Consider the following 23,812-nt stretch of genomic DNA (forward strand, 5'->3'; position numbering starts at 1 on the left):
CCCCCTACTGAGGATCGAGTCCACAACCGGGGCATGTGCTCTTGACTGAAATCAAACCCAGGACCCTTGAGTCTGCAGGCCGATGCTCTATCCACTGAGCCAAATCAGCGAGGGACATGTTGGTTTTTTTGTTTTGTTTTGTTTCTAATAAATTGTGAGATTCATGACTTGGTTTATAGTAAGCCCTTTGTATCTGGTTGCATAGTTTTTGCCTGGCTTTACTAAGTTTCCCCCCACCCCCCATTATAAATTACAACCTTTTATGTTTAGGGTCTTCCAGATGTATTTTTCATTTGTTGCCAGACTTGGTGTGATGATCTTGGAAGATAACTTTTGTCCTAAAAAGGTTTCCATCAACAAAAGTCAGAGAGCAGCAGCACAATGGTACCAGCCAATAAATCTCAAACAGCTCCAAATACCTTCTTGCTGATGGGCATCCCAGGACTAGAGCACCTGCATGTCTGGATTGGGATTCCCTTCTGCTCCATGTACATAGTGGCTGTGGTGGGGAATGTGACCATCCTGGCTGTGGTGAGGGCAGAGCGAAGCCTCCATGAGCCCATGTTCCTCTTCCTGTGCATGCTGTCGGTCACTGACCTGGTCCTCTCCACGTCCACGCTGCCCCGCATGCTGTGTCTCTTCTGGCTTGGAGCCCATGACATTGCCTTTGATGCCTGCTTGGCACAAATGTTCTTCATCCACAGCTTTACTGCCATGGAATCAGGCTTCTTTTTGGCCATGGCCATTGACCGTTATGTGGCCATTTGTCATCCACTGCGCCATAGCACCATTCTCACCCATGTTCACATCACTATCATGGGTATCATTGTGGTGATTCGGGGTGTAGCCTTCTTTTCTCCACATCCCATCCTGCTCAAACAGCTGCCCTACTGCAGGACTCGAGTCATTGCCCACACCTACTGTGAGTTCATGGCTGTGGTGAAGCTGGCGTGTGTGGACACAGGAGCCACCAAACGTTACAGCCTCAGTGTGGCCTCTATTATTGGTTCTTGTGATGGCTTTTTTATTGTCATCTCTTATGTTCTAATCCTCCGTGCAGTCTTTCGTCTTCCATCACGGGAAGCAAGTCTTAAAGCTCTAGGCACATGTGGCTCTCATGTCTGTGTCATCCTTGTTTTCTACTCAACAGCTGTCTTCACATTCCTCACTCACCGCTTTGGCCACAATGTGGCCCCCCAGATTCACATCTTTATTGCCAATATGTACCTTCTGGTCCCACCTTTTCTTAATCCCATCGTGTATGGTATTAGGACAAAGAAAATTCGAGACTATGTCCTTAGTTTTCTAAGGATAAAGTTTGCCTGATTGTGCTGAAATTATTTACAGAGACAGTATCAGAACTTGAAGGGAAGAGTATAAATAATTTATTTCATCTCATAATAAACATGATATTTTCTTCTGCTGAAATAAGACTTTTTATCATATTTCAATGGGGAAGGGTCTTCCAGGTGTATTTTTCATTTGTTGCCAGGCTTGGTGTGATGATCTTGGAAGATAACTTTTGTCCTTAAAAGGTTTCCATCTACAAAAGACAGAGAGCAGCAGCACAATGGTACCAGCCAATAAATCTCAAACATCTCCAAATACCTTCTTGCTGATGGGCAAGAAGTTTCCCAATTCTAATGAAACTAGTAGGCACATTTCATTTTGTGTACATCTGAATTTTAGGGAGCTTACTTAGAACTTGATAAATTGGAAAGGGATTCCCTTCTGCTCCCTGCTGCTACCGACCTTCTGTATATGAGTGGAGGGTAATAGTGTATTGTCCAATAGGTAGTGCTTAAAAAAGCAAAGAAACTCATAAGAACCTCAAAGGATTCCACAGGAACTGTTGCCAAATGAAAAATAATGATCACTCAATATTCTATAGAAGAATCAATATAATAAGATTCATGTCTTCTGAGTACAAGAAATACTTGCCTATTATTTTCACAAGAATAGAAATGTAGAAAAGTTCCACATTGCAATAATTGTGTTCACAGATTACTATAATAAAATAAAGCTTTATGAATTACCTTTCTGCTGTTTCTCCTGTCATATTTATGCATCCTTTGCACACTCTGTTTTGTTTGTAAAGACTCCCACCTTCATCCAAAAAATAAGTTTCTTTATATCTTCATGGTTTTACTTAGAATGCTTCCCTTTGTCCAGGCACCTTCTTATCTACAAAAAACTTAGTTATACTTCAAGGTACATCACCTGTTTAAATTCCCCCATGTTAGTAGAAATTTTATTTCCTCAAGTAAAACTAACTAAAAACTGTCCCTACCATTATTGTGAAAAATGTCACTATCTATTGTAGTTAACCTGGTATGTCTTTTTACAATTAAATTCTTTTTTTAAAAAATATATTTTATTGATTCCTTACAGAGAGGAAGGGAGAGAGATAGAGAGCTAGAAACATCGATGAGAGAGAAACATCGATCAGCTGCCTCCTGCACATCTCCCACTGGGGATATGCCCACAACCCAGGCACATGCCCTTGACCGGAATCGAACCCGGGACCCTTCAGTCCGCAGGCGGACGCTCCATCCACTGAGCCAAACCGGTTTCGGCTACAATTAAATTCTTATAGTTAGAGGTTAAGTGCACTGATTCTAGAGTCAGAGTGCCTGGATTCATCCTTTATCTCTGCCACTTACTCTCTGTATATCCAGTCACTTTCTGGGCCTTGTTGTCATAATTAATAAAATGGGGATCATAAGATTTCCTTCCCTATGGGAATTTTAAGGATTAAATGAGTGAAAGCATATAGGAAAAGCACTTATACTAGTGCCACATAGTAGACCTTAATAAACACTACCTAACTGGATCACCATAACAAGTGTAATTTTGCATGTTTATTATATGCCACACTGTGTCAGACATGTATGTGCAATGTACACATGCAAGCATATATTATCACCATAATCATCAGAGTTTTAGTTGGATTTCATAGATGAGAAATTTGGACTCAGGGAGTTTAAATAATTTGCTCAATGTCACATGTTGATTAAGTGGTGCTGCCTGAATTTAAATAAACACAAAAGTACTCAATCCCATACTTACGATAAAGACTATCCTCCATTTACTTTTTATCACTAATACCTCTCAGTATCTATGAACACATGAATTCAATGAATGCTTCTGAAGGAAGGAATAATTCTATAAGATGTTTGAATTTATGTGTCCTGTATGTTAGAACTCCTAACTATGTGATAGTTATAATTAAGATACTAGCTGAATTAAAATTATAAAGACTAGACTAATGATGATATTTTTGTAAGATAATGGAGAAAAATGACAATGACAGGAGGAGTAGGGACAGATCTCTCTTAGGCTAAAGAGAAGAGAATCATTATGGAAATGTAAACTTTGGGAATATTGCCATTATATTGGATATTTCCTGAAGATGAACTGCCAAGATAGACCTTTTGGCTGTATTTTCTTTTTATTTGGAATACCATGAATTATGGAATTTAATTATAATACACTAGTGGCCCAGTGCATGAAATTCGTGCATGGGGTGTGGGGGGGGGGTCCCTCAGTCTGGCCTGCACCCTCTTTAATCTGGGACATCCTCTCACAATCCAGAACCACTGGCTCCTAACCACTCACCTGCCTGCCTGCCTGATTGCCACTAACCACTCTGCCTGCCAGCCTGCTCGCCCCAACTGTCACCCCCAACTGCGCCTCCTTGCCAGCCTGCTCGCCCCCAACTGCCCCCCCTTGCCAGCCTGCTTACCCCCAACTGCTCCCCCCACCGGCCTGATTGCCCCCAACTGCCCCCACCCTGCAGACCTGCTCACCTTCAGCAGACCCCTTGCCCCCCACTGGCCTGCTCACCCCCAACTGCCCCCTCATCCCCTGCCTGCCTGCCCACCCTGCCAGGGCTCTGTGATCAATGCTGCGCAGAGGGAGGCCCTGCCCACCAGGCCTGGGCTCACCGTTGATCCCCACCCACATGGAGGCCCTGCCCACTCTGCTGGGGCTCTGGGATCAATGGCAGAGCAGAGGCAGACATTTCCCACCCAGCCTGCGTGCACTCTGCCATTAATCCCCAGAAGGTTGCCGGAAGATCTCCTGGTCTAATTAGCATATTACCCTTTTATTAGTATAGATTCCTTGACAATTATCAGAATTGTTTATATGTTACATTTGGAAAATAATATGAACTAAGGAGTTAATACTTATAAGCTATCTACCAATGGCTCTCAAATTTGAATGTTTAACAGTAATAGTCACAAAACTAAATCTTCAAAAGCCCTGAATTAAATTCTAGTCAAATAAAAGAGATATGCAACTTGTTCATATATTCATACAACAAAAATCAATTTATGGAGTGGCTAAAATGTGCCAGATTGTGCTAAGTTCTGAGGAGAAGTAGGCAAAAGAGAATTTCATGTCTCAGGGAGTTTGTATCCTGATGGAAATGATATAATTGAGTGATATTCAAATGCATAAATGTACTGGATATTTACTGCTGTCAAGTAATAATTCTATAAGAGCACATAACATAGGGCTTTTATCTAGTCTAGGAGAATTAAGGAAAGCTCCCTCAAAAATGGCATTTACTTAAATGCTGATTGGGAGTTAACTAGCTAAAGAAAGAAAGAAAGGTCCTGAACGGGGTGGTAATGTTACAGGGAGAGAGAACAGGATGTGGTATCATGCATTCAAAGGACTGAAGGAAATCCATTTCATGGGCTGGAATAGAGGGTGAAATGAAGAGTTGCTAAGTAAGGCTTGGGTAGTAGTGATCAGGGGTGTGTAGGGTGTGCTAATGATTCTCAAATTTATACTGAAAACTAGACAATGTCAATGTAAGTTCTATGCACAGGAGTGACATAATCAGGTTTGTGTATTAAAAAGATCCTTGTGGGCTTCTTGTCCAAGATGGAGGCATACGAAGACCCTGAATGCACCTCGTCCCAGGAACACAATGAATTTACACCTACAGACAGAGCAGCTCTGGCTGAAGAAGACCTGAGATCTGAATGTACAGCTTCTACAAAACAAATGAGAGAGAGAGAGAGAGAGAGAGAGAGAGAGAGAGAGAGAGAGAGAGAGATATCACTAACAGGTCTCCAGTCCCAGGGATTTACCTCTGGCAATTCCTACAGTTCCAACCCCCTCCAGCTTCAGCTCCAGATCTGTGTGACTTGCCCTGGTACAACCTGAAACTCAGTGCCCCTTAAACTTGGTATTGTGCAATATTTTTTTCTAAATCTTCTCTATTGCTCCTACTTTAATCTCAACTCTCTGTGTTTCTGTTATATAGTTTACTTACCAAACAATGGCTTTAATTTAGTCTAGTAAAATTTATTTTGTGCAGCCCTAACCAGTTTGGGTCAGTGGATAGAGCGTCTGCTTGTGGACTAAAGGGTCCCAGGTTCGATTCCGGTCAAGAGCATGTACCTTGGTTGCAGGCACATCCCCAGTAGGGCGTGTGCAGGAAGCAGCTGATCTATGTTTCTCTCTCATTGATGTTTCTAACTCTCTATCCCTCTCCCTTCCTTTCTGTAAAAAATCAATAAAATATATTTAAAAAATAATAATAAATAAAATGAGCTTAGTGCATACTTTTTTCCCCAGCTTTTTTGGATTATAATTGCATATAGGAAATTAAGACTTAATTTCATTTTGTTTTGCTTATGGAGCTGCCAAGGTCACAGGAAATTAAAACGTTTTAAACTATTGGTTTTGAAGCAAGCAATTTGTATATGATTATAACTGCACAATTTGTTTATAATTATAACTGTAAACATGTCTGCCTTCTTTTATCCTAAGTTTCTTTAACTTCATATTAAATTTTTCCTCAGCCCTTCCTCTTCTCCTAGAGTATCTAAGCCATACGCGTCACCTCTCACAACACACACACACACACACACACACACACACACACACACACACACACACAAATTAGTTCTACAATGCTCCCAAACACTTGCTTTCTTAAATTTTAAATTTATTGGGGTGACATTGGTTAATAACATTATATAAGTTTCAGATGTATAACTTCATAGTACAAACATCTGTATACTCCATTGTGTGCTCACAACCCAAAGTTTACTCTCCTTCTGTCCCTTTAACTACATGTGCTATCCTCAATAACTGGCTCTAGGCTTTGTTCCCCAGAATATTCAAGCCAAGTCAAACAATTTGCTAACAGAGAGGCCCCTAGAGACCCTGGAGGGAGGAGAGGAGGCAGTGGCAAACCAGCATAAATTTGCTTCCAGCTCAGACACTTCATCTTATTCTGGACATCAACAGATCTTGTCTGAACTTCATGTGGACAGTTACTTTGCTGGTCCCAGTCCCACTGTGGTCAGACTCACAACCATCTACAGGTACTATTCTAGGAAAAGGGAGAAGAAGAGGGAGGGAAAAGAGTTGAAAATCCTGGGATGCAAATTCATGTAGGAAAAGGAGATTCCTAAATACCAAGCACCAACCCTTTCAAATTCATGGTTGGGTTCTGCAATTTTTAGAATACCCAGTGGCATTCTTTAGGAAAGAATAAGTATATTTCTAACTTTTACACCTAAATTGATGGTGTCTTTACTTGAAGTTAATGTTGATATTGCTGTTGCTGGCAATTATTTTTGATAACTCAGGCAAAAATTTACCATGTTGCTTAAAGTGCGAATAATATCCTATTGCCACCACCATATGGGGAATTTTATCTACTGTATTCCTGATTGATGATCATTTAATTTCTACCTGATAATGAGCTTCTGGTCCCACTGGGTATCTTTTCTGTTTGAGTTTTTGATAGGGTTATTTCCCCTATTGAGCTAAAATGCACCTTTTAAAAATTTTTTAGCATATTTTATTTGGTCAGGTATCTCTCTCTGGTGATACTAAATTCTTTTTTTCACTCAAGAATATAATGAATCTAAAAATATTTGAGGATAACATTACCAGGGCCATCAAATCTTTCAATTCAAGACTATTAATTTATCCTAGTTACGGTTCTTTCTAAGAAACAACAACAACAAAACAACACAAAAGAACAGTATGCCCTGGCCAGTGTGGCTCAGTTGGTTGGAGCATCATTTTCTGCACTGAAGGGTCACAGGTTCAATTCCCAATCAGGGCACATACCCAGATTGTGGGAGGCAACCAATTGATGTTTTCCTTTCTCTCTCTCTCCCTCTCCCATCCTCTCTCTCTAAAAAATAGAAAAAAAAATATATCCTCGGGTAAGGATTAAAACAAATAAAACAACAAACAAACAACAAACAAAAAAGAACATCAGTTTTTGCATCTTTCACTTAAACTTTGTACTTCATACTAAAGGAGGAAAATATTCAAAAAGTTATGTCAAGAATATTGTATGTTTTATATAATGTTGGGATTCAATGATGGATTTAATCCTCATTACAATTTTAAGGTAAGTTTCATCCCACTTTTGATATGAAAAAATGAGGTTCAAAGGCTTAAACAATTACATCTGAGTGTGTTCAAAATAAGTGGCAGGGCTGAGATTGTATCTCAAACATGTGTAATCTCAAAGATCTTGCTATTATCGCTATACCAAGTTAAATTCCAGGAGAACAACCTATCATTCAGCTGTGCTGTGCCTTTTACCAAATGCGGTTGATATATGACATATCTGAACATATCAATTATATGATGTATATATGTAGGATTTTAGCAGATATGCCACTCTATTTTGGTGTTTAAACATTTAGAATAAATTACCAAAAAAGATAAATAATTTAAGTTCATCAATAATTAAAACAAAATGACACAATATTAATATTACTATACTTTTATTTTTAAAGCAACTTTCTGTTGTATTGTTTCATCCTAATTTCAGTTTAAGTTTTGTATATGGTTACAGGAAATGAAAATGTTTTAAACTTGATTTTGAAGCAAGCTATAGCAATTTGTATATAATTATAGTTGCAAACAGCTCTGCAACATTTTTTAAAATAAACTTTTAAGAATTATTTTAAACTTTTATTGAAAAATTTCTTTGATGTGATTCTTTTAAATATTATATAGTTGAACTATATCTAACAAAATTTGGAATCTAAACTTTAATAGTAAAATTTAATTGTAATCATATTAATAACAAAAAAGCTGTATTTCTATTCCTTTATTTTATTTACTATATACTTTTTTGTTTTATTTTTACTTTTAATCTGTTAAATATACTATTTAATCTATAACATCAAATAATTTGTAAATATGAATTTCTATTCAAAATAATTATGTAGGTCAAAATGTTCAGCAAATACAGTAGTCTTATTTCTATGGAAATATGTATTACAATTAATCACTGAACTATGCTCCCCATACAAAACCACATGAATTCACATATATATGCCACCCCATTAAACTTTACTTTTACCCACTCCCCTACCATGCTTTAATACTAAAATACTGGAACTTTAATACTAAATTATTATCTATTGAGGCTTTTTTTGGATTCCACCTTTGTCATCCAAAATACTTGTTATTTCTCCAGAATTGTGATCAGCAGGTTTCTGAGGTTCTTTGTAAAAATCAACAAATACTCCAGAGAATCCCAAAGCACCACAGCCAATCTCAAGAGCTGAGGACCCTGGGATGATAAAAATCAGCTTCCTCATCTTGAGTGAAAGCCATGATTTCTAGCTTTTACCGATAATGTTGAAAATGTTGTGTTTCTTGCCAGGCCCTGCTATCTGAGAAAAAAATCCTATAGGATTTCACCCAGTGAATATTAAGTGGGATCAGAGCCACAATCTAAACTATGGAGTTGATATGTCTTTATTGAGAATTAATCCCTGAGACTATTTCTTCCTCTTACAGCCTAGGATTATCTTCTCTCTCATTATAAGTAGCAGAAGCATTTATTTGATCATTAGTTGACATAATTTAATTATGACTGCCACCATAAAGTACTACCCAGTATTTTAAATGGAAATATACACTGATTTCAAAATGTCCCTTGTCTCTTTCTCCTCAGGAATCAGCCCTTGGAGGAGCTCAGGGTAGGGATGTCCTCTTGCAACTGCTCCATTCCTCAGCCCCTGACATTTGTCCTGGCTGGAATTCCTGGCCTGGAATCTGCCCATGGCTGGTTCTCTGTGCCTTTCTTCTTGGTCTTTGTCATTACAGTCATTGGCAATGCCACCATCTTATGCATCATCCGAGTGGAGAAGAGTCTTCACGAGCCCATGTTTCTCCTCCTGGCCATGCTATCAGTTGTTGACCTCTCCCTGGTCAGTGTCACTGTGCCCCGCATGCTGGGTATCTTCTGGATGAATGCCAAAGAAATCAGCTTCAACGCTTGCCTCACCCAGATGTTTTTCATTCCTTCCTTTTATGTCATGGAGTCTGGGATCCTCCTGGCCATGGCTTTTGACAGATTTGTGGCTATCTGGCACCCTCTGAGATACACAACTATCCTTGCTAACAACATGCTTGTGAAGATGGCACTGGCTGTCCTGGCAAGGGCAGTGACAGTGCTGACCCCAGCACCCATCCTAGCAAAAAGACTGGAACGCTTCCAAACCCACGTCATTGCTTACTCCTACTTCACATGGCTGTGGTGCAGATAGCCTGTGGAGACATCTCTGACCACATTGTCTATGGCCTCATGGTTATCGTAGCATCTGTGGGATTTGATCTGTGTTTTATCAGCCTGTCATATGGGCTGATCCTTCATGCTGTCTTTCGAATACCCTCTTGGGAGGCACGGGGCAAAGCTCTCAGCACATGTGGCTCTCACCTTTGTGTCATTGCTCTCTTTTATTCTCCTGTTGTCTTTTCTGTTCTGGCCCAGATTTTAGGCTATCATATGGCTCCCCATCTACAGATTATCATTGACAATCTCTATTTCCTGGTGCCTCCCATGATCAACCCTTTGATATATGGAGCCCGGACCAAGCAAATGCGGGAGTGGGTGCTTCGGATCCTGCACTGTCGAGGAGACTGAGGTTGATACCTGAGGTAGACAGGGACCTGAGATATGGAGCTGGAAATCATGTTAGGTTGGAGGTAGAGATAAAACATGCCATATTGGGGCTTCATGGGAAAAGGAAAAACTAAAGCAAGAGGAGGACTTAGTGTGGGAATGTAATTGAGACATGTTCTTTTCATCAGAATATTGTTGTTGGGAAACCCTCATGACCAGAAACCTCTTCAAAGGCTGATGTAAGTAATAACATAGGAAAACACATTGTTTTTAATTTTATTGTTTATCTGATCACATTACATAACATAAATTGGAAGCACATTATTTCAAATGAGGTAACAATGAATTTAGGTATCAAGACCTCTGAGCAAAACTATTTATCCTAAGATTATTTTTATTTAATGATTTTTCTTTCACATTTATGGAATTATATAATATGGAAAGTAATCCTAATGTAAATAAATATGTATTAATGTCCATGCTTATGTCAATAAGTAAAGATATTTTATGTCTGAAGGGTTTTAATAGAGAAGATTCTTCTTTAGAGAGTTACTTTTAGTGTCAAAATCTGGAACCAATATACAGTAGACTGAATTTGATAGGAAAGCATCGGGGGAAGAGGGAGAGAACCTAAATCTATCCTTTCTCTAGCTTCACATTTTTCCTTCTACCTACCTATATTTGTTTTCACAAATTCAAGTCACCCAAATCTGTATCTTAAACCATGAATCATGTCTGTCTTCCAGAGAACACATTATAACAGCCTTGTGAACCACTCTTCACATGCATCTTAAGCTTAAGTCTTTCTAAACTAAGCTTTTAATCTCTGTGTCAGCTAGATTACTCCTCTATGTTCCCCATTTTTGTTCATTTGACTTGAGTTAAATTAAGTTTAAAACCTTGATATTCTTAATTATTTTTATTTTCTTCCCTTCATCCAAACAATCACCAAGATTTCTCTGTACATTTCCACTATATTTTTTTTCTGTCTTGCACTTTATCACTTAGGATTTCTGTACTGTAAAATTCTTCTAACTAATTTTCATATATCCAATTTCTATCATATCAAAGTTGTTATTAACTCTGCAACTGGAGTTGTATTCCCAAATATCTTCTTTTGTCTATTTAAAATCTTCAGCAGCCTAATTCTCAAGGTAAAGTCTTAACTTCATAGCATGGCATCCAAGTAATTGCATGACTTAACTCCAGTCTGCATTTCCAGGTACTTTATTTTTGCTAAATCACAATATAAGCATCAATTTGGCGAAACGTACTGCTTTATTTGTAAAGATGCTGCACATCCCTTGCTACTTTAGCTCATTCTTTATGCTACTTGGGAGGCATGTTCTCTTGATCTTTCTTAGTCAAAACCCTTCCCATCTCAAGAGACACTTTCTTCAATTTATTTTCCTTAATGCCTGTCTTCACATGACACCAACCTGTCATTTTCTGTACTGCTAGACACTTTAGGTTTCTTTGACATTTATTTGTGCATGATCTGAAATGGACTTCAGATATTAATCTGCATGCCTTGCCATTCCTTTTACACTGACATTTCTTGAAAGGCATGGGCCGTGCCCATAAATTGATTTTTGAACTAGACATAAGCAGATCTTAAAATCTTGTCTTAGTTTTTTTAAAATGCTATTAAACACCAGCTCATAAATCAAGGGATATTTGCATATAAATTATGATCATCTCCCTATCCCTAAAGTTCATAATCTAGATATCCCCAGCTCTACCTGAAACAAATATGACACAGGCGATATTTATTTCATACACCCATACACAAATATACATGCTTTTTATTCCAGATACATACCTCCAATCATCTTATTTGTTTATAAACATCACTCTCTCTCTCTTCCTCTCTCTCTAACCACTACCATACTCATGTTTATACATATTTATACATTCACAAAAACATGTGTGCATACATATACCTGATGTACATATCAATTATATCCATAAATATACAAAAACACTATTAACCTTTTCACAGTTTGACTGGACCAATTTTCAGATACATAAATTGACTCAAATACATTAATAACTCCTCTCAGAATGCTACAACTGAAAGGTTCAGAGTTGGATCCTGGTCGCACAGAACTGACTCAAGGCTCAGTGTAATCAAAAAGATATTTATTCAAGGCACCTGGGTGCAGGTGAACTGTGTCTAAGAAAGGAGTCAGTGGTGAATGGGGAGGGAGCAGGCTTTTTATGTACTCAGGGGAGCTGCAGACGGGGCTTCAGCTGACAGTCCTATCTGGGACCTGGCCCCCAGCTGTAGTTTTACGGCCTTGCCCTTTTTCCTTCTGCTGGTGCCCGCTGTCCTTGCTTCTGGGGGCTGTTTAGGAGTTATGAACTTCAGAAATTTCTGTAAAATAACCACTCCAGGGGAACATGCTTGTGCCAGCCTTAGGCTTGCAGAAGGAGCTTTCTTTTGTTAGCCCCTGCTGAGTTAGAACCCTGTTTCTTGATGAACCCTTTCAACAACCACATGCTCTTTATCAGCTTTTAGGGCTCATCTTAGGCAACACTTCCTCCTTCCTTAACCTCCTGCCTCTTTTTATTCTGTATTCTGTGTTACATTCATTTCAATGGTCTCCAATGTCCCCTCTCCTTTGTCAATCATAACACATATCACACAATATGACAATTGCCTATTTGCATAATCTTTTTCTACATTAAAATGAGTATTTTGTTTATACTTGTTTTCATAGTACCTAGAATTTCCATGGCATATAATATAAGTTTAATAAAGATATGTTGAGTAGGTCAAATAACTTCTCTGGTGAAGCAGCACAAATATAAAAGAATGCGTGAACTTATACATTTGGCTTATGTGCTAAAAATAAAAGAAAGGAAGTAAAGATGACAGGACAAAAAGAAAGGAGGAAGAGAAAGGACAGACGAGAGAGGGAGAGAAAAAGGGAAGAAAGGGGAGGAAGGAGGGAAGAAAAAGCATTGCGTTTAATTGGCCAACATTCTTCTCTATTGAGGGATACTTTCTTAGTGAAATCTCTTCAACTCTATTTCTGAATATTATGTAGGACATGTTCTTTCAACTTCAGTGGGCCAGTGTGTTCCCTCAAATACAATTCCCCTTCCCAATCATTATGATTGGCTTTTGCTATGTAACAAACAAAACATGTGTGGTGTTGACTGGGTTCATTTTATATTCTCACTTTATGTCTTCACATGGTTGCATGACACAAAGGGGCTGTATCTGGATTCTCAGAAGGCTCTTAAGCATGGACATCATTCACTAGGCTTCTTCACTGACAAGCCGGGTGCTTCAGTACTCCTTCCCTGGGCTCTCCCCCTAAAATTTGCCTGGGTTTCTTACCTGGTGTTTCGAGGCTTCAAAAGATAAAAGCAGAAGCTACGAGGCTAGATATGGTCTGTATCAAATGATTCTTTTTATTTTGAGCTGTCACTGTCCTTTTCAGTTTAACCTGGCAGTATTTTTGAATAATAAGGAATCTTAAAACATGCATACTGGTTTTCCAGAGGCCAGTTCTTACTTTAAGAGTGTATCAGGTTCAACTGAAGAGTCAGCCTGCTCCACCCAGAGAAGCACACTTTGTGAGAATCCATGGAAATGAGCCTGAGCTACTGGAACTCACTCCCCATAGATTCTTGGCATGATGAGTGTCAAAAACAAACCTCTGTACTAATAAAAATGTTTTTCTTAATTGAGTTGAAATGTGATGTTCCTTCCCCCACAAAAAAATAATTAAAGAAAACTTTGTGTCGTAAAAAAGAAGAGGAGATAATGCCTAGAAAAAAGTAAATGAGAAACCATTTTATGTTCAAACTCAGAAATATCATAAACCTGTATGGTTTTTCTGAGTCCTACTTGACTCATCTTTTTCTATACATCTTATTAGATGTGGTACTCTCAACATTTTCTTGAAATGTTCATTAGACATATATTTTTTTTATTTTCTGCATTAAAAAAGGTGATAGTTTTGTCAATTGTTCCACCACCACAAAGCACAGATCCCTGTATTCTCTGGTACGTAGTAACAATGTTGTCACTCTATTTAAAGCAGAGGTTCTCAACCTGTGGGTCGCGACCCCTTAGGCAGTCGAACAACCCTTTCACAGGGGTCGCCTGAGACCATCCTGCATGTCAGATATTTATATTACAATTCATAACAGTAGCAATTACCATTCATTATAGTTATGAAGTAGCAACGAAAATAATTTTATGGTTGAGTCACACAACATGAGGAATTGTATTTAAAGGGCCAGAAGGTTGAGAACCACTGAGTTAAAGCCTTCATTAACATTGGTACTCTTTAAGCTTCTGTCCATCTACTCTTAAAGTAAATGCTGCATGCTTTAGACCTTTGTTACTGCAAAATCCAACTCTTCACCATTTGTTCCTTATATTTAAATATTTTTGTGTAATACAACAACCCAACATTTGGTGGCTTTAAACAACAGCTTATGCTTTTTTATTTTATTTTTTCTCAAAGTTCTGTTGATTGCTTGCCCCCAGCTGTAAAGTTCTCCCTGGGAGTCCTTCAAGCAGTTGCTAATAGTGTTTGAAGAAGAATCCAGGTCTGGATAAAAGGCTTCTTTTCCTCTCAGATGTCAGGCACTGAGTCCTCCTCCACCACTGATTCTTGTACATAGTGCACACGTATACATAGTGCAAGGAGTTTTCATCTTAAACAAATAAATACATATATTTCCTTTTTCTTATTATTTTTGGATCACTCTTGGGTGTCAGGCTTCAGAGTACAAATCTGTTCAACCCGCCTGCGAATCTCTTTGGTCTTCACACCATAGACAATGGGGTTAAGGGCAGGAGGCACAAGAAGATAGATGGTAGACAATAGGATATGGACATAGGGTGACACATGTCCAAAACGGTGGCTGAAGAAGGAGAAAAAGGCAAGAATATAAAACTCCAGGAAGACAAAAATATGGGCAGTACAAGTATTGAATGCTTTAAGTCGTGCCTCTTTCTGGGGAAGATGAAAAACAGTTTGAAAAATGAGAATGTAGGAGATGAAGACAAAGATCATGTCAAATCCCAGAATTGCAAAAGCTACAAAGAGCCCATATGATTTGTTAATATGGACATCTTCTGCAGCCAGCTTGACCACAGCCATGTGCTCACAGTAGGAATGGACAATAACCACAGACTGGAAAAGTTGCAGTCGTTTAAGTAGAATGGGTAAAATCCCAACAAGCACCGTTGCCCGGATTGCCACCATCAGTACCAACTGAACTAGAAAGAAAGGTGTGAGGATGGATGTGTGCCTCAAGGGATTACAGATGGCAACATAGCGGTCAAAGGCCATGGCCAACAGGATGCCAGATTCCATACCCTGCAAGGCATGAATGAAGAAGAGCTGAGTAAGGCAAGCATCAAATGCCATGGAACAAGAGCCAAACCAGAAGATGGCCAACATCTTTGGAGCAATGGCTACACAGAGACCGAGGTCAGTGGCTGCCAGCACTGCCAGGAAGATGTACATGGGCTGGTGAAGACTGCGTTCCATAGGAATGATGATTAATAAGAAAATGTTCCCTAGCAGAGACACTAGGCATAAACCCAAAAAGGGGAATCCAATCCAAAACTGCACATGCTCTAGTCCAGGGATCCCAATCAGGATCACTGTCTTTGGGTTCAGATATGACATGTTGGTCGATTCCATCAGGTTGATAAATCCTTTCCTCACTGACAGCATTACCTATTCAGAGAAAAAATTATGGATAGGAAGAAAGAAGGGAATTTTCCTCACCATTTCTCCTAAAGCATGAAAACATAATGAAAAGGTGGCCACGTAATTTTGAATCTTTGGGAATCCATTTAAGTCAGTATCAGAATAGAATGCTTGGATATCTTTTTCCAAAGTCAATGTGGGTGTTTGTGGGTGAGGAAGGTAAATACAGTGTTTATCACCTAGAAATTGTAGAAATGTAAATTATGATTCTAGCAGCATTGATCTTGCTGGTTAATGAAGTGTTCTCGGGTGGTATCACAGATGATTACCTTTTTTTTTTTCTTTTTTTTGTCTATATCCACCTCCTAACTTCAGATACACTTCAGATTAGGCAAAATTTCTCTGTGACACTTAAAATGGTGAACTAGGTCCATAATTTCATAGCCTTGTTCATTTTGTTCAAAGCTCAGATCCCCAGATAGGGGCAGCCTTTCCAAATCTTTCCATTTTCTCTAGAATAGGAATCAAAATACCTCCCCACAAATTTAACAAATTGACTCTCAGAGGAGGGAGTGAAGAAGTTTGTTCTTTCAGCAAATATTGGTTGATATGCCTATGTGCAGGCTCATTATCCCGGTTCTTGGAAGTGATCTGGAGTTAGTTTTATCCATAGCAGAGGAGCATATTTGATTTAGTAAGATAATTACGGTCTGCTTGATTTAACAGTGGTTGTGTAACAGAAGGGGGTAGAAGGTGATGTAAGTACTCAAAGATATTATATGAGACAAAAAGTTGAGAAGATAGGAAAAAAGTCAGTTGAGTTAAAGGCACAATCAATTAGGATAGAATAATAACATATATAAACTGACCTATTGGCTAAACCCTGTAACTTAAATATATTGATGATATTAATGTGTTTCAGATACAAAAGGGTAGGGTTGGCTATGGGCCATGCTACTATTTATAATGAAGTTCAACATAACCAAGGTGCTTTCTTTCATTTTAATGCTATGAGTTGGCAATAAAAATAAATTGAAATGAAATTTCTTATTATATCGTTTCACTTCATACTCACTTCAAACTTCTGATATTTTTATAACATTTCAACTTTTTCCTTAGAAATCTATTCACTAAAGCTTAAGAAACTTTATATACCCCTTTTTCTTTTTCATTAACCATTCTACAAGCTTAACATCATTCAAAAGTTTTATCTTCTTTATGATTTTGTCATAGCCAAATACATTGAATAGGGAGTACCACTGTAAATGGGACTTTGTATATTTTTCTTTAAAGGGAAACTAGAGGGATTACTGCTGTAAAATTATAGAAAAAAATTAACAGATTCATAAGAATATATACACTTGAGTATAACTTTAACGTCCCCAATGTAATAAAATACTTTAAAAGTTGATGAAGAGAAAGAGATTTTGTTATGTGAGCTTTAGTAGCTACATTCATCAATAAACTATATCTAAGGCAATAAAGAGATATATACTAAAACAATTAGAAATTTTGTGAAAAGAAATTCCCTTTGCTGACCATATAAAATGAGATTAGGAAAGGTGGTTTCTCTAGAAGTGACGGTAATAAATATGGATATATCTTGTTATTGTGACATGAACAAAGGTCATAGCTTTGATATATAAAAGATGATATATCCTACATGATTATTTATAAATTGTCTGACAATGTAAGAATAAAAGTAAAATTTAGCTCCAAGTACACTATTACAGATGATAATGAATTCATCAAATTACTTTTCTTCTATATAGTATAGTTTGTGTATTATATAACATATAAATTAATATTAATTATATAATATATGTATATGTTATATAATATAAAGTATATAACATACTATTTTATATAAGTATATAATATAAAATATATAACATTATTTATATAAATATATAATATATCACCGTATATATGTATATATGTATATATGTACATATCATATATATGCATGTAATTTTTTGTATATTGTTGTTTTTGACATCTTAAAACACCTTTCTCCCTGGGTAGAGGCTGCCCCTCCCTATCTGGGCTAGAATATTCATAGAGATAGCAAAGGTCCCAGCCAGGAGCATAGCTGTGCTGTGCAAACAAACCAATCCATACCCCCTTTATCTGTCCATGCATTCCAGGAGGCAGTAGTCATCTGTCTTAATCATTCTAGGTACCAGGCAAGTAGAAGACACTCCTATACTCAAAAGTCCATCCAAATTATTCAGACTAGCTAATCCTAAAGTGTTCACCCTTCTCTACCTTGCCTTTGCTGTGGACACCCTAGGAAAGGCCTTGGCTTAAGCACTTTAACTCCCCCACCCCCATCTCCTCCTTGTGTCTCAACCGCCACCCCCATCACCTTATCACCTTGGTGGTTTTTATTTGATCCTGCAAGGCCTGCTGTGCCTCCTGTCTTTAGGACCTGTTGGTTTAATGACCTTATTTTCCTAAGCCTTTCCTCTGTCTTTTCTTGTGGCTGCATCTGACTGATCTCCCATAAAAAACAAACCAACCAACCAACAACAAAAAGCCAGTATTTAAAATCATGGGATAGAAATTTAGAAATATAATATAATTTAATGCTGGATCTACGCATTTATCTCACATGGAATCTTGTTCACGTTTTTTTAGCCTACGTAACTATACATTGGAATAATAATATCAATTAATAATTGAATTATTGGAAGGGCTAAATAAGTTTATACATGAAAAATTCAGTGCAAAGTATGGAAGAAAGTATTTACTTAATTTTTGGTAGCTAGTGTTTGTCAGAACTTTTAGAGAACTTTTGTGGAGACAGAGACACATTACTACCTTCTTAAGGACGTCTAAAACAAAATTCAGAAATGAAGAAACTTTCTGAAGAAAAGATCAAAAATCCATGAGATGATGAAAATTCCGGAACAGAATAACTGTCCTCAATTTGATCTATATGACTGGACATTCATGTAGCAGATGAAATGACCTCTAGTGATGTGGAGACCTTGGTAGAGTTAACATACTAGTATTTCACTTATTTAAATTGATTTAGCCACTTCACCTGAAAAATAATCATATTCCCCGTAAAGTCTTACTTGGTAGATGGAAAACATGTAAATAGGGAAAGCAGTTTTCTGAAAGTGTTTAGATTTTTAAAAATAGCTTCTAAGACATCCAAAGCATGCATTTTATGCAACTTGTCTTTCTATGGTAATCAGATCAACAAGTGTTAATTGCTGGACTCCTTGAAAGAGAAAGAAAAAGGAATAAAAAGAAATCTTAAGTGGAAATGGAGACAGGGTAAAGTAAGAAACAAGAGACAAAAGAAAAAGAAAAAAACACAGAAAAACAAACAAATGAGGTTTTAATGCCCTAGATAAAGAATAGACTGTATTTCAGGGGACAGGATCTGAGTTGTAGTTATAGCAACAACAAGACCAGACATCAAAGCTCTTTAAGTAACAGGATGCTTCTAGCTTTGACTTATGTTTTTTAAAGTTCTCCTGCTCAAACCGCAAACACACACACTTTCCAAACCACAAGATCATCTCCTCTTATTTTTAATAAACTAAGCAATATTAGAGCTACTTTGTAGGAAAACTTTAGAAAAGGAAGCTGAAACCTTATTTTCATCTTGCTCTGCCACTAATTAACTGGAGTGTGCCAGTTCTGAGTTTTCTTCAAATATAATTAAGAAGATAGTAATAGATCATCTTTGCATCTCTTCTATCGCTAAATGACATGAGTATAATCTATCTTCTTATAACTTGCATAAGAAGGAAAAAGGTGACATGCCAAAGGAAAGTTTGTGACTGAGAGATGCAGGATCAAGATTATTTAATTCACTGCACTTTCCACTTCTGTCAAATTTGCTGCAATTAGCTTGGCCAGTGTGGGTCAGTAGTTGAGTGTCAACCTATGAACCAGGAGGTCACGGTTCAATGCCTGGTCAGGGCACATGCCGGGTTGTGGGCTCAGTCTCCAGTGTGGGGCCTGCAGGAGGCAGCCAGTCAATGATTCGCTCTCATCATTGATCGTTCTATCTCTTTCCCTCTCCCTTCCTCTCTGAAATCAATAAAAATATATTTTTAAAAATTTGCTGCATTTAGAAACTCTGAGCAGTACACAGGCCCCAATTCATGGAGAAGAAACTTACCCAGAAAAACAGATAGCTGGCTAGAATGTAGAATCAGTGGATGGAAGAGCCCTTTTCTGCCAGGCTTTGGATTCTGAAAGGTATTAGCTACTAAGTGTCTTTCATGGACTGTCATTAGCTGTTGCTTTTCTTGGCTTTAGAATCTTATCTGATCCCAGTGCAATTTTCAGACCTTGCCCTAGAGAGGTCATTACACTGCTGAAACCCAGCTCTCTTTTATGGGAAAAAGAAAACCCTTGCCTGAGGGGAGGTAGCCAGGAAATACTTAGTACCTCTGAGTTGATTCCAAGAAATCTCAAATTATGGGTCACTTTCAGATATATATTAAATATATATTTATGTTATTTTTTTGTATATTATGGTTTTTGACATCTTAAAACACCTTTCTCCCTGGGTAGAGGCTGCCCCTCCCTATCTGGGCTAGAATATTCATAGAGATAGCAAAGGTTCCAGCCAGGAGCATAGCTGTGCTGTGCAAACAAACCAATCCATACCCCCTTTATCTGTCCATGCACTCCAGGAGGCAGTAGTCATCTGTCTTAATCATTCTAGGTACCAGGCAAGTAGAAGACACTCCTATACTCAAAGTCCATCCAAATTATTCAGACTAGCTAATCCTAAAGTGTTCACCCTTCTCTACCTTGCCTTTGCTGTGGACACCCTAGGAAGGGCCTTGGCTTAAGCACTTTAACTCTCCCACCCCCATCTCCTCCTTGTGTCTCAACCCCGACCCCCATCACCCTATCACCATGGGTAGTCACCATGGAATATATAACGTCTTCAATAAAAGACATATTTGCCTTAAGCAAGCCTTGTTCACTATTTCTGTGAATCTAGTTTGACATGCCTTTGAAATGCCTCCTTTCAAACCCCTCCTACTAAAGCATGACCCTGAGACTCATATTCTTAACTGGTTTATAATCCAATCTCCACTTTGCTTTCACCCACCTACATGCAATCTTCCTTATGTTCCCTCCTGAACCTCAAATGCATAAAAGAAACTGCAAAGTATTATTCTCCAAAGCATATTTCTCAGTCTGTTGAGATCTTGCTTCCAGGCATATTCTCTCTTTGAAATGAATAAATATTAATTAAAATTCTCTACAGATTTTGACATTCTAATGTTGACAAATGTTTTTGTTGGACCATCTCTAACAATGAGACACAGAGAAGACATTGATCTAATGGGTCTTCTAGGTTCCTCACTATATCTATCACACACTAGTTCATATTAAACTATAGTTATCTATGATGACAGCTTCCTTGCTGGAGCAGGTCTCTAAATACTTTCAGGCAGTTAAGGGGAAGGTCAGTGGTTTTTCCTGAATCTTTTGTTTCTTAAAAATAACTAGTTTAAAATAACCAATATCTCACAGAGGTATATTTTGGGTTGGAAAACTCTGCTACTCCTCCATGGTGTGAGGTTGGAATCAAGGTTAATTTTTTCCCATATGAATATTTCATTTACTCAGCATCATATATTGAATAGAAAAAAGGTGTTATTCTCTACTGCATCTTATAGCATATTTATCATATTCAGATAACTGTTCATATATGATCTATTTTCAATTTTATATATTTTACCTTAATCAGCTCTTTTTATGTCAAGACTATAGTAAAATAATGAATATAGAAGTTCATGTGTAAGATTTAGTGTATTTTATCAAGTTTACTTAGTATAGTAGATTATTACCTAGTAGGTTCCCTGGCTGGTGGGGCTCAGTTGGTTGCAGTGTCATCTTATACATCAAAAGGTGGTGGGTTTGATTCCTGATCAGGGCACATACCCAGGTTGTGTGTTTCATCCCTGGTCTGTGTGAGTGGAAAGCAATCAATTGATGTTTCTCTATTCTCTCTCTCTCTCTCTCTCTCTCTCTCTCTCTCTCTCTCTCTTTCTCTCTCTCTCTCTCTCATTCCTTCTCTCTCCTCTCTTCCTTTTAAAAAACCTAGCAGGTAGACTTTGTGAAGAAGAATAGAATGGTCTGGTGTTTTTCAAAATGGTCCCTTTCCCCTCACCCCGCCAAAAGCATGGGCAGATTTTTCTGTGGTATCATTCAGAGGACATAGTGAGCTCCTGGAGACAAAACTCAAAATTGTAGGACTCAGCAATGACTGGGTCCCCCTAGAGCAGCGGATCTCAACTTGTGGGTCGCAACCCCTTTGGGGGTCGAATGACCCTTTCACAGGGGTCGCCTAAGACCATCAGAAAAAAGATATATAATTACATATTGTTTTTGTGATTAATCACTACGCTTTAATTATGTTCAATTTGTAACAATGAAATTGGGGGTCACCACAACATCAGCAACTGTATTAAGGGGTCGCGGCATTAGGAAGGTTGAGAACCACTGCCCTAGAGTTTATCTCTCAGGCTTGCCTTCACTAAGCCTCCAGCAATTAGTTAATAACAGTTCACTTTCCTGCCTTGGCACTGTTTCTTACGGAGATTTCTGCTCTGTTAAATTGTGATTTTTTATCTTCACTTATTGATTTCTTTAATTTTGGGGGCAGCAGATCACCCTGTCTTATAGATATAAGAAGAGTTGTTGATTTTTCAATTAGTTCAAATTTTTACCATTAAGGCAAAGTGTCAAGTTCCAACTTCTCACTTGCCAAACTGGTAAACTGAAGTCTACATCCTGGTGTTTTAATTCATTCTGACATTCTATGTGTTTTGACCAGAGAGTTTAAAGCATTTACACTTAAAGTAATTACTCATAAGGAAGGACTTCTATTGCCATTTTTGTTTTCTGTATGTCTTATAACATTTTTGCCCTTCATTTCCTCCCATACTGCATTCCTTTGTGTTTAGTTGATTTGTGTAATGACACCTTTTGAGTCCTTGTCATTTCCTTTTGTGCATATTTTATATTTTCTTTGTGGTTAGCACAGGAATTACACATAACATCCTAGTTTAATAATAATATATTTAAAATTGATAGCAACTTAGCTTCAATCACATACTAAAAGCTCTACTCCTTTGAAGTTCTACTCCCACATTTGGTTATTAATGTGACAAATTACATCTTTATGTATTGTGTACCCATTCACATCCTATCTAATAATAGACAAACATGGTAATTGACTGTACCTTTGCTACGCCTCCCATTGGTTATTTGGTGTGATATGCAAATTAACCGCCAACAAAGATGGAGGCTAATTTGCATATACTGGCTGGGCACGAAGACTGAAGACACTGTAGAAGAAAGCCAAGCAACAGAGCTGAGGTAGTGGAGATCGGTGGGGTAGGAACCGCAGAGACGGGCGGGGCAGGAGCCACAGAGAAGGGTGAGGTAGGAGCCGCAGAGATGAGAGCGAAGCCCTATTCTTGCAGGAATCCTCCTGCAACGGGCCTCTAGTAGATTTATAATTTTCCTTGTGCTTTTGTCTTTTGAATTCTGTAGAAGTATAAGATGTGAAGTTATGAATCAATATTATGATAATGCTGTTTTTTCTATTTGTATATGTATTTATATTTACTGAAGAACTTTATATTTTTGTGTACATTTGAGTTACTCTCTAGCCTCCTTTAATTTCAAAATAAGGGTCTCCCTTTAGTATTTCTTATAGAGCAGGCCTAGTGGTAATAAACACCTTTAGCTTTTGTTTTCTGAAAATACCTTAATCTTTTCCTCATTTTGGAAGGGTAGTTTTGACAGATATAGAATTTTTTATCCTCCCTCCAAACACTTCAAATATATCTTTCAACTCTCTTCTTACCTGCAAAGTTTATGTCTCAAGTGATATTTGAATACAGTTGACATATTTAAGAAAAAAAAATGTCTTCTGTGTCTTTTCAGTTCCCTTTAGGATTGCTACTCTTAATTGGTTGATAATTACTCAAAATACTGAGGGATAGCTATAAACCTAAGGGAATGCACAGGTACATTACTATCCCTAAAATTAAGAATATTATGAATTACCAATAATACAAACACTCCCCCTTCTTCCAATGACTCCATAAGGACCTGTTTGTGTCAGGTGTTATTCCTGATTTTCCTCTGAGATTACTATGTTGATGTTTCTACATATAGAAGCTCCATTTTTAGGTTGCTTCTTTGCTCTGAA

The 23,812-nt window shown here is 37.9% G+C and overlaps 2 protein-coding genes and 1 pseudogene across 3 annotated transcripts; 2 read left to right on the plus strand and 1 right to left on the minus strand.

Moving 5' to 3' along the window:
- Window positions 1-381: 381 nt before the first annotated feature.
- Window positions 382-1,326, plus strand: LOC308524106 (olfactory receptor 52M1-like; the record flags this gene model as incomplete). The annotated part of the gene is made up of 1 exon (XM_081098257.1): window positions 382-1,326. The coding sequence occupies one exon, from the start codon at window positions 382-384 to the stop codon at window positions 1,324-1,326; it is 945 nt and encodes a 314-aa protein (XP_080954383.1).
- A 7,667-nt stretch (window positions 1,327-8,993) lies between these two features.
- LOC308524117 (olfactory receptor 52D1-like) lies at window positions 8,994-9,934 on the plus strand (annotated as a pseudogene). Its single transcript has one exon. The product of its transcript is annotated as an olfactory receptor 52D1-like (transcript).
- A 4,706-nt stretch (window positions 9,935-14,640) lies between these two features.
- On the minus strand, window positions 14,641-15,591 carry LOC308525475 (olfactory receptor 52A1-like; the record flags this gene model as incomplete). The annotated part of the gene is made up of 1 exon (XM_081100292.1): window positions 14,641-15,591. The coding sequence occupies one exon, from the start codon at window positions 15,589-15,591 to the stop codon at window positions 14,641-14,643; it is 951 nt and encodes a 316-aa protein (XP_080956418.1).
- Window positions 15,592-23,812: the final 8,221 nt, after the last annotated feature.

This window comes from Myotis nattereri (assembly GCF_964212035.1).
Source record: "Myotis nattereri genome assembly, chromosome: 9".
NCBI classification, from domain to species: Eukaryota; Metazoa; Chordata; class Mammalia; order Chiroptera; family Vespertilionidae; genus Myotis; species Myotis nattereri.